Source organism: Azolla caroliniana, unplaced genomic scaffold (assembly GCF_043228905.1).
Source record: "Azolla caroliniana isolate FFs.n. ecotype wild unplaced genomic scaffold, voAzoCaro1.0.p SCAF_16, whole genome shotgun sequence".
NCBI classification, from domain to species: domain Eukaryota; kingdom Viridiplantae; phylum Streptophyta; class Polypodiopsida; order Salviniales; family Salviniaceae; genus Azolla; species Azolla caroliniana.
In genome coordinates, this window is record NW_028230451.1 from 14,662,126 (window position 1) to 14,674,232 (window position 12,107).

Genomic DNA, 12,107 nt, shown 5'->3' on the forward strand with positions numbered 1-12,107 from the left:
TGGAGACGAATTGAGGTCCTCAGTCACTCATGATACTGTCTCGGAGGCCATGATGCCAAAATACCTCACGCATGACAAGGGTTGCAGTTTCCTCACTAGTGATGGCCTTAATTCAAGACGCAAAATGTGCCATCTTAGTATATCAATCGACGACGGATAAGATAGCATCGAAACCCTTCGAGACTGGAAGATCTGTGATAAAATCAAGACAAATGGACTCCCATAGCTTACTTGGAATTGGTAAGGATTCCAACAAGCCATATGGATGATGTCGTGGCATCTTTGCTCGACAATAAGCATCACATGTCCAAACATAGTCCTCGACAAAACGTCACATATGGGGCCACCAAAAGGATCGTCGAACTAGATCCAACGACTTAGTACTACCGAAATGTCCAGTTGTATGGGTGTCGTGACAATTTTGGACGATTTGAAGGCGACAGGAGCAATCGGGAACATGGACGAGCTTTTTAAAGAATAATAACCCATCATGATATTCAAATTGTCGGTTGTCCATACCTAGTTGTTGAGACTGGGAACAGGATGCCCGAGAGGCATCAATTTGCACTAGAATGGCTTGAGCAAAACTATCCGTCTTCAAGTTGACACGTATGGCATCGATAATCCGGGAATCCAATGTAGTGAAAAATCCGCGTTGTGTGCAAACATGTTGGTCCCAAGATTACCTGCTTTTGATTATCAAATGTTGGATCACCCGGACGAGGTGCAATATATGAAGGTCGCGATAGTGCATCTGCTTTTCCTTGTTGCTTCCCCGGCCGATATGTGATTTTGAAGTCAAAACATGTGAGGAATTGGGCCCACTGAGCTTGCCGTCGATTTAGTACACGAGCGTTCTGGATGGAAGTAAGCAAGATTTTTGTGATCACTGAAGACGATGACCTGATGAGGAGAGCCCTCTAAGAAGTGTCGCCATTGCACAAACGAATCCACGATGGCTAATAACTCCTTGTCATGTATCTTGTAGTTAATTTTTACTGCATCAAATTTGCGTGAGTGGAAAGCCACAGGATGTAACTTTTCTTTATCTCCTTGTTGTGAAAGGATGCTACCGAGGGCAAAATCCGATGCGTCAACCTCCATGATGAATGGTTTGTTTGTATCCACATGAGCTAGAATAGGAGTTGGTGTAAAGGCTTTCTTAAGATGCATAAAAGCCATGTCCGCTTCATTGGACCAAAGAAATGATTATCCCTTCTTGGTAAGCTGTGTGAGAGGTAAAATAATCTTCGAGTAATCTTGCATAAACTTGTGGTAGAAGTTAGCAAAGCCTAGGAAACATTGCACATCTCGTAACGAACGTGGAGTTTGCCACTCTAGCACAGTTTGGACTTTAGCTGGATCCATGGAGATGCCTTTTGAGGAGATGACATAGCCTAGAAATTCCACTTGCTTGCAGTCAAAGCTACATTTTTCTAGTTTGGCATAAAGACCATGCTCTTGGAGTCGTTTTAGTACTAATAGTACATGAGAATCATGCTCTTCATGGGTCTTCGAATAAATCAATAGATCATCCAGATAGATGATCAACAGATATCCAAGAGATCTCTGAATATATCATTTGTCGTGTGTTGGAAGACTGTGGGCGCATTGGTTAGACCGAACGGCATAACAGTATACTCAAAGTGCCCACATTGGGTGCGAAAAGCAGTCTTCCATTCGTCTCCCAGTCGGATCGGCGCGAGGTTATATGCTCCTCGTAAGTCGATTTTTGTAAAAAACTTGGCACCATTTACACGTTCTAATAGACTTGATATAAGGGGAAGTGCATACCTATTCCGAATGGTGACCATATTCAAGCCCTGCTAATCAACGACGAGATGAAGGGATCCATCTTTCTTTTTGACAAAGAAAATGGGTGCACCTGCCAGAGATTTCAAATGACGAATAAACCCACTTGCCAAATTCTCTTCTATGTAGGCTCGAAGGACTTCCAACTCGGTTGGTGACAAGTTGTAAATCGGTCCCCACGGTGGCTCTGTTCCTAGTTGTAAATCGATGGGACAATCATAGGGACGATGATGAGGAAGAGTACCAGCTCTGACCATGTCAAATACATCGGCATAGGGATGATATTTCGCGGGAAGTTGAACTAAGGATTCCTTTTTAATAGTGCTGGAAGGATGTACTAATATTGCAAATAGAAACATTGACTCCTTGTGTCCTTCTTCGCATAATTGATGGAGCGAAATGGTCGAAACTCGATGAGTAGCTTCTCGGGGTTGTCGATTCCGGACTTCTCTTGTTCTCCAATCTATGTCTGGATTATGTACTTCAAACCAAGGTAATCCCAAGACAATGGGATGCTCTGGACTACTAATTATATTAAATGATACCATACACACAAAGTTATCTAGGACAACCTGAATGGGTTCTGACTCTTCTACGATATTCCCAAAAGCAATGGGACGACCATCAATGACTACTACAGATGCGGGGCAAGGAAGTTTTCTTAAAGATATCTAAGAAGCTTGGGCAAAATTCCGAACCATGAAATAGGAATTGGCTCTGGAATCTAAAAGTGCTAAGACATGTACTAGAGGGGTACTTTTAGTACTAATTATGACTTGGGCTAAGAACACATGGTTAACTTGCTTAGAGGGAATGGAACCACTAATGGGCTGCACAAATCTAGGGATGTCCAACCAAACGGCTCCTATTTTGGCTGAACTTAGTCATTTAACTCTTCCTCTAATTGACTAAGGATTTCAAATTTGTTTGAGATACTTGGGCTATCAGTACTATTAATACTATCAAACACTCCTAAGGGAATTTACTCGAGTTTAGTACAGGCTACGATTTGATTTACCTGTCTTCTTGGCCTATGGGGACAGTTGATGGCGATATGCCCTGGTCCACCGTAATAAAGACATAATCGATTTGCATGTCGTCGTTGCTTTTCTTGTTCCGATAACGGGCCCCGTCGACACATGGTGTCGATCTCCATCAGCGTCAGAGTATTTGCCTGCGATACATCTCGTGCAACCGGTTTAGCTGCGACTGGGGTGTATGTGGGCTCTAGCCTAGTGCGTGGCATTTGAAATTGACGTTCCGAACGTCGTTCGAAAAAGCGGTTGTTGCATCGGACCACTCGACTAATTGCCTCTGTAAGAGATTTTGGTTCTTCAGGAAAGGTTAAAAGTAAATCTTTGACGTCGTTTCGTAGGCCATAGCGGAATTGCTCCATTAGTGCTTGATCATCCCCCGGGGATATTTGAGGCAAGTAGACGGAAATCCGCCGTGTAGGCAGAGGCTGGACAATCACCTTGATGCAATCGTCGGATTTTGTTGATCGTCGTCCTGATGTTGTCGGTATCTCCAAAGCAGGCTTTAAACTCACTAATAAAGTCTTCAAAGTTATTAAGCAAGGGAGATTGTTTTTCCAAAAGCGGAGCGAATCATGCCAAGGCTGAGCCACTAAGCAACGTGCCTATTAGGCCTACTCGAGATACATCAGTGGGGTATCGGGAAGGATGCATTTGCATGACTAAGAGTACCTAATTAAGGAATCCTCTTAATTGTGAGCGAGTTCCATCGGTATCTCCGAAGTAGGCTTTAAACTCGCTAATAAAGTCTTCAAAGTTATTAAGCAAGGGAGATTGTTTTTCCAAAAGCGGAGCGAATCATGCCAAGGCTGAGCCGCTGAGCAACATGCCTATTAGGCCTACTCGGGATGCATCAATGGGGTATCGGGAAGGATGCATTTGCATGACTAAGCGTACCTGATTAAGGAATCCTCTGAATTGTGATCACGTTCCATCGAATTTCACAGGAAGACCAATCTTGGGCTCTTTATGAAGTCCTTGGGGACTTGATCCTTGTTGTTGTAACGCTACGATGGTTGCTTCCAGTTGTTGTACGCGTAACGCTAACTCCCCATGTTGTTGTTGCGTTTGCTGTTTTTCTAAAGCAATTTGTTGAAGATCCCCTAACAATCATTGGTTTTCTTGTTCCAATGCAATGAATTTTTCTTTTAGACACTGTAGCTCAAAAAAAATGGATTGATATTCCTAGGCGTTAACAATAGCCATAGTATTGGAAAAGGGGGTAAGAGGATGAGGGAAACCAAAAAGAAGACCCGAGGGAGAAATTGGTTCAAACTGTCAGGAATAGTACTAAAACAGAGAGAAAATTAGTACTAAAGAAGGGAAGTACTATTAGTACTAAGAGGACGGACTGCGTAAGACTCACGAGAGAGAGAGAGAGAGAGAGAGAGAGAGAGAGAGAGAGAGAGGATGATGATAACAGATGATATATTATGTGAAGAGTAAATACAAAATAGCTATGAGGCTTAAGACTGGCATTGAACCAATTTGGTTCGAAATAATGCCTTGTGCCTCTTTTTATAGTGTTCTCAGGAATAGTCCGGAAGCTTCTAGAATGTTCCAGAGAAATCTAGAATATACAATCATTCTCTATAGTAAAACTTAAATGAAAATAATATCCTACGTATCATAATAGATAATGTAATGGTCAAGAGCTCGACCCATATAACATAAGGTTACGGGCTCGAGTCTTGCCATATCATGACACCAACACGAACATGTCTTTTTGCCAAATGTTGTTCAACTCTTGACGGAGTTGAAGCTTTCGGGCGGTCGTGTTGGCAACGAACATTTTCTTTAAGTTCTCCCACGCCTCTTTGGGCGTCTTGGCGTCTCGAATGTGGCTAAGCATGTGGTCGTGGACACATGTTGCCAAGCAATATGTGACTCTAGTCACTACTTGCTCCCATGAGTAGTCGGTGTTCTTTGGGTCAAGTCGATTTTCTTGAGCGTCGTTGATGTAGCTCCAATACCCTTGGTCGACAAGGTGTTGGTTCATCTTGTACTCCCAAGATGAATAATTGCTCCGGTGTAGCTTTTCACTAGGGAGCGAGCTACCCATTTGTGTGTTCATTTTGATGTAGTGTCTTCCATTTTGCTTTTCTTCCTTCGATCACGTACTCGTGCTATGTGGCGGCACTACAATAGCGGATAGCCGGAATTTGTCGTCGGCGTTTCTAACACACAATTATGAAGAGGTGGATGTGCTAAACCACACACTTTGATACCATGTTAAGAATTAGGTAAGTAATTAAGCAAGGGTTAATTAGTACCTAATTATGTGATTAGTTTATAAGCAGAAGCTTAAGTGATATGTGTGTGTATGTGTGTGAGAGGAAGAGAGAGAGAGAGAGAGAGAGATACACTTATAAACAACACAAGATGGGGGATGAGTAACTATATTAAATTAGCATTATCATCATCAAATACAAAAATACCCACAATGAGGTATATATAGATCTCATGTGCAAGGGTGCACATGTGTGAGGAGAATATAGGTACAAGGGTGTAAGTCCTATATTAAATGTACTTGGGAGTGGAGGATCTACAATATCCCACTTAAGTACAAGGTCTTATTTAAGGCGTTATAGTCAACACTTCTAACTAGATCTATCTAGATAACTACGAAGTTACATGGTTGACTAACTAACTAAACTAAGTTGAGCTTGATCTCTCAACATTGTGTCTATCTTCTACGTTCCTTCTTCTTCTTGTTGCATATCTGTGTTGTTTGATGTACACATCTTACCTTGATGGTCCTTATCATATTCCTCATCTAACATATATCAAAAATATGTACTCATGAAAACACATGGCTACATAAGGTCAGTTGGGACCCTTTCCAATGGACGTGGCACAATCCTTATGTAAGGCAAAGAAGCAAAATCGTCCCTTTCTTCCAATTCACGACTAGACTGGATCACCACATTCTAGCCACTCAAATTGCCTGCAAGTCTACAATTGCAAAGGTATGGCACACATATCATGCTCCTCATACAATTATCATGAAAGTTTGGCAGAACATTTGGAAACAACAACACACTAGGCAAATTACCACGTTCTAATGGCTATTAATAAATAAGTCACTAACGGTTAGAGCGTGGCAGTGTGGGAACCTTACCTCTCTTAACTGTGTAGGATGCCCAAATGCAACGGAATCAATCTGACACACTCTTTGGGATTGCCTAGAGACTCATCAATATGGCGGGGGGTTGGCCGCCTTTTGCAATTATGCCAAGTGCAAGGCACAATCAAGAGGGGAAATGTATGTTGGTTATCGTGGCAGGTCCCAGTTGATAGATATGAACATCGGGAGGGGATGACTTTGGTGATAAAAGCATAAGAGGTTTTTTTTTCCACCATCGACAATATCCACTCAACTCCTATCAATGTCAAATCTCAAGTTGTCCTGGAATTGGTCAGCCCAATAACTCTTTGGATTCTATGGAAACAACGATGTAGACGAGTTTTCTCCAACTAAATCGTGCATGCAATAACGTTAATACAGGAGATATGGAGTGAATTTGTAGCTACTCTAAAGAGGCAACATGATGGCCTCACAGGTGGATTCGATGGAGTTGAAAGACAACGACTAGCCTTCATCTAACAATGGTCGTCCTCTCCCTTTCTTGAGTCAGCGGGCATCCATATAAGATGAAATTATCGTGTTCCTACAGGGATCTGTATATAACAATCTCATTTGTAAATTTATATAACTAATGGAAGGATTTTTTTGGGAAAAAAAATAAAAAATTATTGCCATAATATTGGTTACTGTTTATTTATTAGGTTCTATTTTATTTTATTACTGTTATTATGATTATTGATATTGTTCGTGTAATTTAGTTATAATTAATATTTAATTATTCTTATGGTTTATTTTATTTCACTAATTAAATAAATTAATTGTTTATTTACTTATTTATTTTCTTTACCTTTTATGTATCTATTTATTTTATATTTGTTCATTTATTTGCTTATTTATTTTTACTATTTTATCTAATATTATTATTATTACTATTTAGTTATTATTATGTGTTGTCGTTGTTGACAGACACAAAGGGTCGAACGTCTTAATCATTAAGATGTTCTATCAAGAGGATTGTGATTGGAGATGGAATGTTGGGAACTCTGCCTACTGATTTCTCAGAACATTACACATATACTAATTTACTCTACTTCATTAAAACGATTATGAGATACTATCTTGATCGACTGTTAGTTCTATAAATAATCTACATAATAGAGATAACGATTAAAGCATTCGACACAACATATACTCTAACTACGCAAAATTATATTACTATAACCAAAATAGATTGATGTTGATACAATGCACTCGGTCCTTTTTAATAGTCGACCTGAGAGACTCTTCCAAAATATACACTTGCCATTCGGCAAGAAACTACAATTACACTAACTGTTCTATTTTCTTAACTATTCTATTGTCCTACTTGGCAAAAATATTACTTCGGCTACTTCCTTTCACATTAGTCTTTTACGCTCATTGATTTTCGGTGCAACTTCTCAACAAACGACGACTACGTCGCCTTTTGTCGTTGTCGATATTGCACGCCCTCTTGATTTGTAACCCTTGAGCTCTCTCTATATGTCAACAACACCTCCACCTTTTATCTCCCTCGTCTACTTCCACACCCACCTACCCCAAGGATGGTCAAGTGTAGTTGTCAACTCCTTTATAGACCCTACCCGTCTTGGCATCTCCCATGGTTTGATAGCTAATAGTTTCGAAAATGGTTCACGATCCACCCCTGGGACGGCCCCATCACTTCCACAAAGTTGGTTGTGGTCAAATTAAGCAAAGGTTCACAACCCTACGCTTCAATTGGCCAATCTTTACAAGCTCAAGCAATAAAAAACGAACAAAAGTTGGGATGCTCCAAGTAATGTGACGTTACATTCGCACCTACCTTGAGTAAAACAACAACACCTTCCCGATTTGCCAACCACATTATCTCTACCTGGCTAGACAGCAAATTCAAGGAGTTCCTCACAAACACCAACCAAATGCAAGATATCTTACTTCCCCCCATCAACATCCAACACCTTTGATCCCACCCATGTCCACAATGTCCTCTCAAACTATTGTACCTCCATTGGTAGCACTATCTAAAGGGTAGTAGATGGCAGTACATTCATGCTCTACACTCCAAAGCAACAACTAATATAATGCAAATAACAAGATTTAATCATACATGTAAGCTTTTTGGCCATTCACATGTGAGAGAGAGATAGAAATTTTGTAATAGTTTCAGATGTCAAATATGAGCCACAATACCAAAAATGAAGCATTTTTGAGAATTTTACAAATGAGTGTTGTAATTGACCATGAGATTGTGAATGAGAAAAAGAGGAGGAAAAAAGATAAATTGGATCATATCAGTCCCCCTAATAACTATTTTCAAGCACACTTTAACACATATTTTCAAAATATAAGGGTTGTTCGATGAGAAAGCACGCACAAACTCGAGCCGTAGGTAAGTTGTATACAAACGCTTCATGGTCTTCTCTTTATTCAAAACGAGATAACACCTGTAAGCACACCACCCCTTACTCTTTTCCCCAATCACCAAGTGAAATGATCATACCCTCATGTAGGGGCAAGGGATTGTTTGTCTCTATCCTTTATTCAATAAACTTAATGTCTATGACGGTCCATAACATAAATCAGGCTTTACTATTCCCAAGTCCATCTCGAATAAATCCACCACAACATGTTGGACAAGGAGTTGCCATCATCATGTCCCGATAAAGCATTCACATTTCTCAAGGCTTCTTCCGGTGCATAGAGTGCTTGCAGAGCATAGACAAAACCTTTCCAACCGTCTCCTACACCAGGCCTACTAAGTGATGATTGTACCCACTCAACAAGCTCCTTTGCAAATCCAATATCCTGAAAGAGAATTTCAGTAATGGGAAGGATGGGCAAAACTTGGATGCCAAGCCGTTTTTCCCTCCACTCCGATGGTGCAAACCAAAGGCCAGTGTCCCTTTTATTAGCCCATAAAACTTCAACCATGCGATGTTTGGACACAAAGTTTCCTTCATAGAGTGTGCTATCTGATGGTATATGCCAAAGAGCACGAGCAGCTCGAATCTCAAGGGCCGCGAGTGTAAGTCCTGCATTGACTAGGCTACTATCTCCAAAGGCTAGTCCTAGAAGGGCAGCCGAATAGTAAGCATTCACGGCTTCACTTGTACTCTCTTGGTTTCGTCCATCGACAAATTCAGTTAAACCACCTGCCCATGAATGAAGCACCCAAAAGTCAAAATTCCGAAACCTTGGGAAAAGCGCTCGACTTCGAGAAACCATCGTATGATGGTGATGAGTATGTTGACCATGACCATGTAAATGTACATGGTGATTGTGATTGTGATGATGAAAAGTCATGTAATCCTCTACCATTGTATAAAGATGGGCCTTGTATGTCATTCCCCATTTAGGATCTAATTTTGACAACACTGCCCCAGCATAGCAGAAATATCCCAAATGGTAATGATGATCATTGTATAATCCAAAACCAAAGTCTGCCGCACCGTTTCTTGAACCATTCCGGCTTGTCAATCCACCCCATTTCTCATCATAAAGAAAAGCATTGGCATCAAACCTTCCATCCATCCATGGCGTAAGAGAATCTATAAGAAAATGTCTGATCATTTTCAAAAGATCGAGAGCCCCTACCTCCTCCGCTATTAAGGCCATTCTCGCAGCACGGGCTACAGCTTTTCCATAGAAGTAGCTACTGTCGGTAGTTATCTTTGTCAATTCATGAACCTCCTTCCTAAGGACTTCAGCAACTGTATTCTGGTGTACTTGATCAGATATGCCTTTGGATGAATACCATCCGACAGATATAGGGATCTCATTCAACACCCAAGAATCACCCACAACCCCATGCATATCGCCATCCATACTCTTGTATGCAAGAGCTCGAAGTGTCTTGTCAGAAGATGGTGAAGACATAATATCTCTGTGCATGGGAAGGCTAAGCATCAACAGTCCCCCCCAACCAAGTTTCTTCCATTCATAAGTTAACTGAAACGAAGCAGACATAGCCGCATGTCCCTCGATCGGATAGGCTGAACTGAATCGGTCCAAAATTGCTTCAGATTCAGTATTACTTGGGAGCAATGCCACTCTTATAACCCCTTTGAAAGCACGGGTCACGTGAAGATTTTGTGACAATGCAAGCGGCTCGGAGCTATAAATAAGCCATGTTTGTCCATTGTTGAACACGAGCCTATGCTTCGTGCAATCCTCATTTGGCAGAAGCTGCAGCACCGCATGTATGGTGGAGAATTGAGGGATTGAGGAATCGCTGAAAACAAATGTAATATAGGGGCATCCTCTCACCAAGGGGACAGCCACACCACTTCGGAATTCGAGAGTAACACTGAGATCATCAAAGCGTGACACCAGATGCTTATCACTGCTAGTTCGAACCGTGAGATCGGGGACGAAAGCTTGATAAATATAGTTAGGTTCAGCGAACCGAGAGGGGTAACTTATGGAAAGGGCACCATCTTCGGCCTTGATTAGATATGGGTGTATGTACTCTGGAGCCGATCCTTGGTTCAATATAAAGTTAAGCCAAAAAGCATTTGTTGGTAGCGGATTTTGTCTAAGAGATGGTGCCAAAAGATCAGATGGATCTGGTGCAGCCGGGTTATCTGTAGTTGGGAAAGGTTGGGGAAGCAACATTGATTCACTACTGCTGCAATGTTTGTCTGTCAACAAGGAAGATGTAATTAATAAGCAAAAGTCATAATATATGTAGCATTTTTGGTGAAAATCAAATCAAATTCCAGTTAGATCTTTTTTGTACATCGCTTAGATCAAATACAAAATGGTGTTGGTTTCAAACATCATCTTAGATTGATTAAAAGAATTCACCTTAGATAGACCAAATAATAATAAAAAGATATGTTATTTTCGAACACCATCACAGATTAAATGAAACAAGAAGATCATGTTATTTCAGAACATTATCTTAGATCAAGCCGCAAAAAATAACTCGTCTTATTTTCAAGCATCATCTAAGATCGAATAAAACAAATCATGTTAATTTCAAGCATTATCTTAGGTAAAATCAAAGTAACTATAGAATGGGCAAAAGGAAACCCATTAAATGTGTATATGTATAGCATCCAATTCATGGAAATCATAGGCACTTCACTCAAAACACAAAGCCATTCATTCCCGTTAGCTTAACAGATTGTGACGAAAGGCAGAGAACAAAACAAATGTAGAAAATTGGAAGAAGAAGAAGAAGAAGAAGAAGAAAAACTATGCCTACTTGCATCAAAACAGACAGACAGAGATGAGAGAGGAGCGAATGGAGAGCTTACTCTTGTTTACATGAGGAAGAAAAGAAAAGCAAGCTTCTGTCCCCGGAGAGGGAGGGATTCAAGACCACGTTGCTCTTATGTATGTACTTTGTTTTGCCCCACATGCCCATAGGTTTGTTGCTCCATTCCATTGGAAAAGAACACCTTTTCAGCACTTCTTCTCTTTTGTCTAAAGTCGGATCGTGGATCGTGAGTGACTCCGAGACTTGGAAAAACAACTTTCCTTGGCTCTGGGAACTAAAAGAATTCTGAGTGCGTGTCGCGAACGGACATGATCGTCAACTCGTGTGTAAAGCCATGCTTTAATAAGGAGAAAGAAAGGGGAAACTCACTTGACATAGTTTTAAGACATAAAACGTGCAGTCTAGTGGATAGGATATAATATAAGAACATTGTAAACACAAATACGAAAATTGGAAAATTTCTAGAATCTCACAACCCATGTTGTTTTTATACATGCTAACCACATGGCATATATGGAGGCGGAGCATCCGCACCAAGTTATGGTCTTAAGTGCCTCTCTTCATGATATTTCACCCCGCCTTTTAAGTGTGTTATTCTCCAAAAACATCAATAGTTTACATATGCAACATTGTTCATTTACTAGAGTTTCAATATAACTACTTAAGCAAAGAAGTTGCTCATTTCTACTCGTGAGAACTTTGAAATATGTGATTAGTTATGCCAAGTTGTAGCTACATACTATTTCAACATTTATAAAACATTGTTTGAATTTTCCCCCCCTCTATCTGCAATTCAACAATGAAAGAATAATTTCTTCTTGCTTCATCACCCAAGACACAACTCTTTATAGGTACTCCTTACTAGTGTTGGGCAAAGTCCTAGGAATAGTGTCAACGTTCCGGTTACATTGGGACTTTTACTGGCCAA

General features: G+C 40.5%; 1 protein-coding gene across 1 annotated transcript; it reads right to left on the minus strand.

The window, feature by feature from the left end:
- Positions 1–8,229: 8,229 nt before the first annotated feature.
- On the minus strand, positions 8,230–11,273 carry LOC147854047 (glucan endo-1,3-beta-D-glucosidase-like). Its single transcript, XM_087332497.1, has 2 exons — positions 11,217–11,273; positions 8,230–10,595 (listed from the first exon to the last, which is right to left on the minus strand). Exon 2 carries the CDS (start codon positions 10,567–10,569, stop codon positions 8,545–8,547), a length of 2,025 nt encoding a protein of 674 aa, XP_087188623.1. The 5' UTR covers positions 10,570–10,595; positions 11,217–11,273; the 3' UTR covers positions 8,230–8,544.
- Positions 11,274–12,107: the final 834 nt, after the last annotated feature.

Excerpts from the sequence above, each read along its gene's own strand:
- LOC147854047 (XM_087332497.1), bottom strand. The coding sequence starts at position 10,569 with ATGTTGCTTCCCCAACCTTTCCCAACTACAGATAACCCGGCTGCACCA.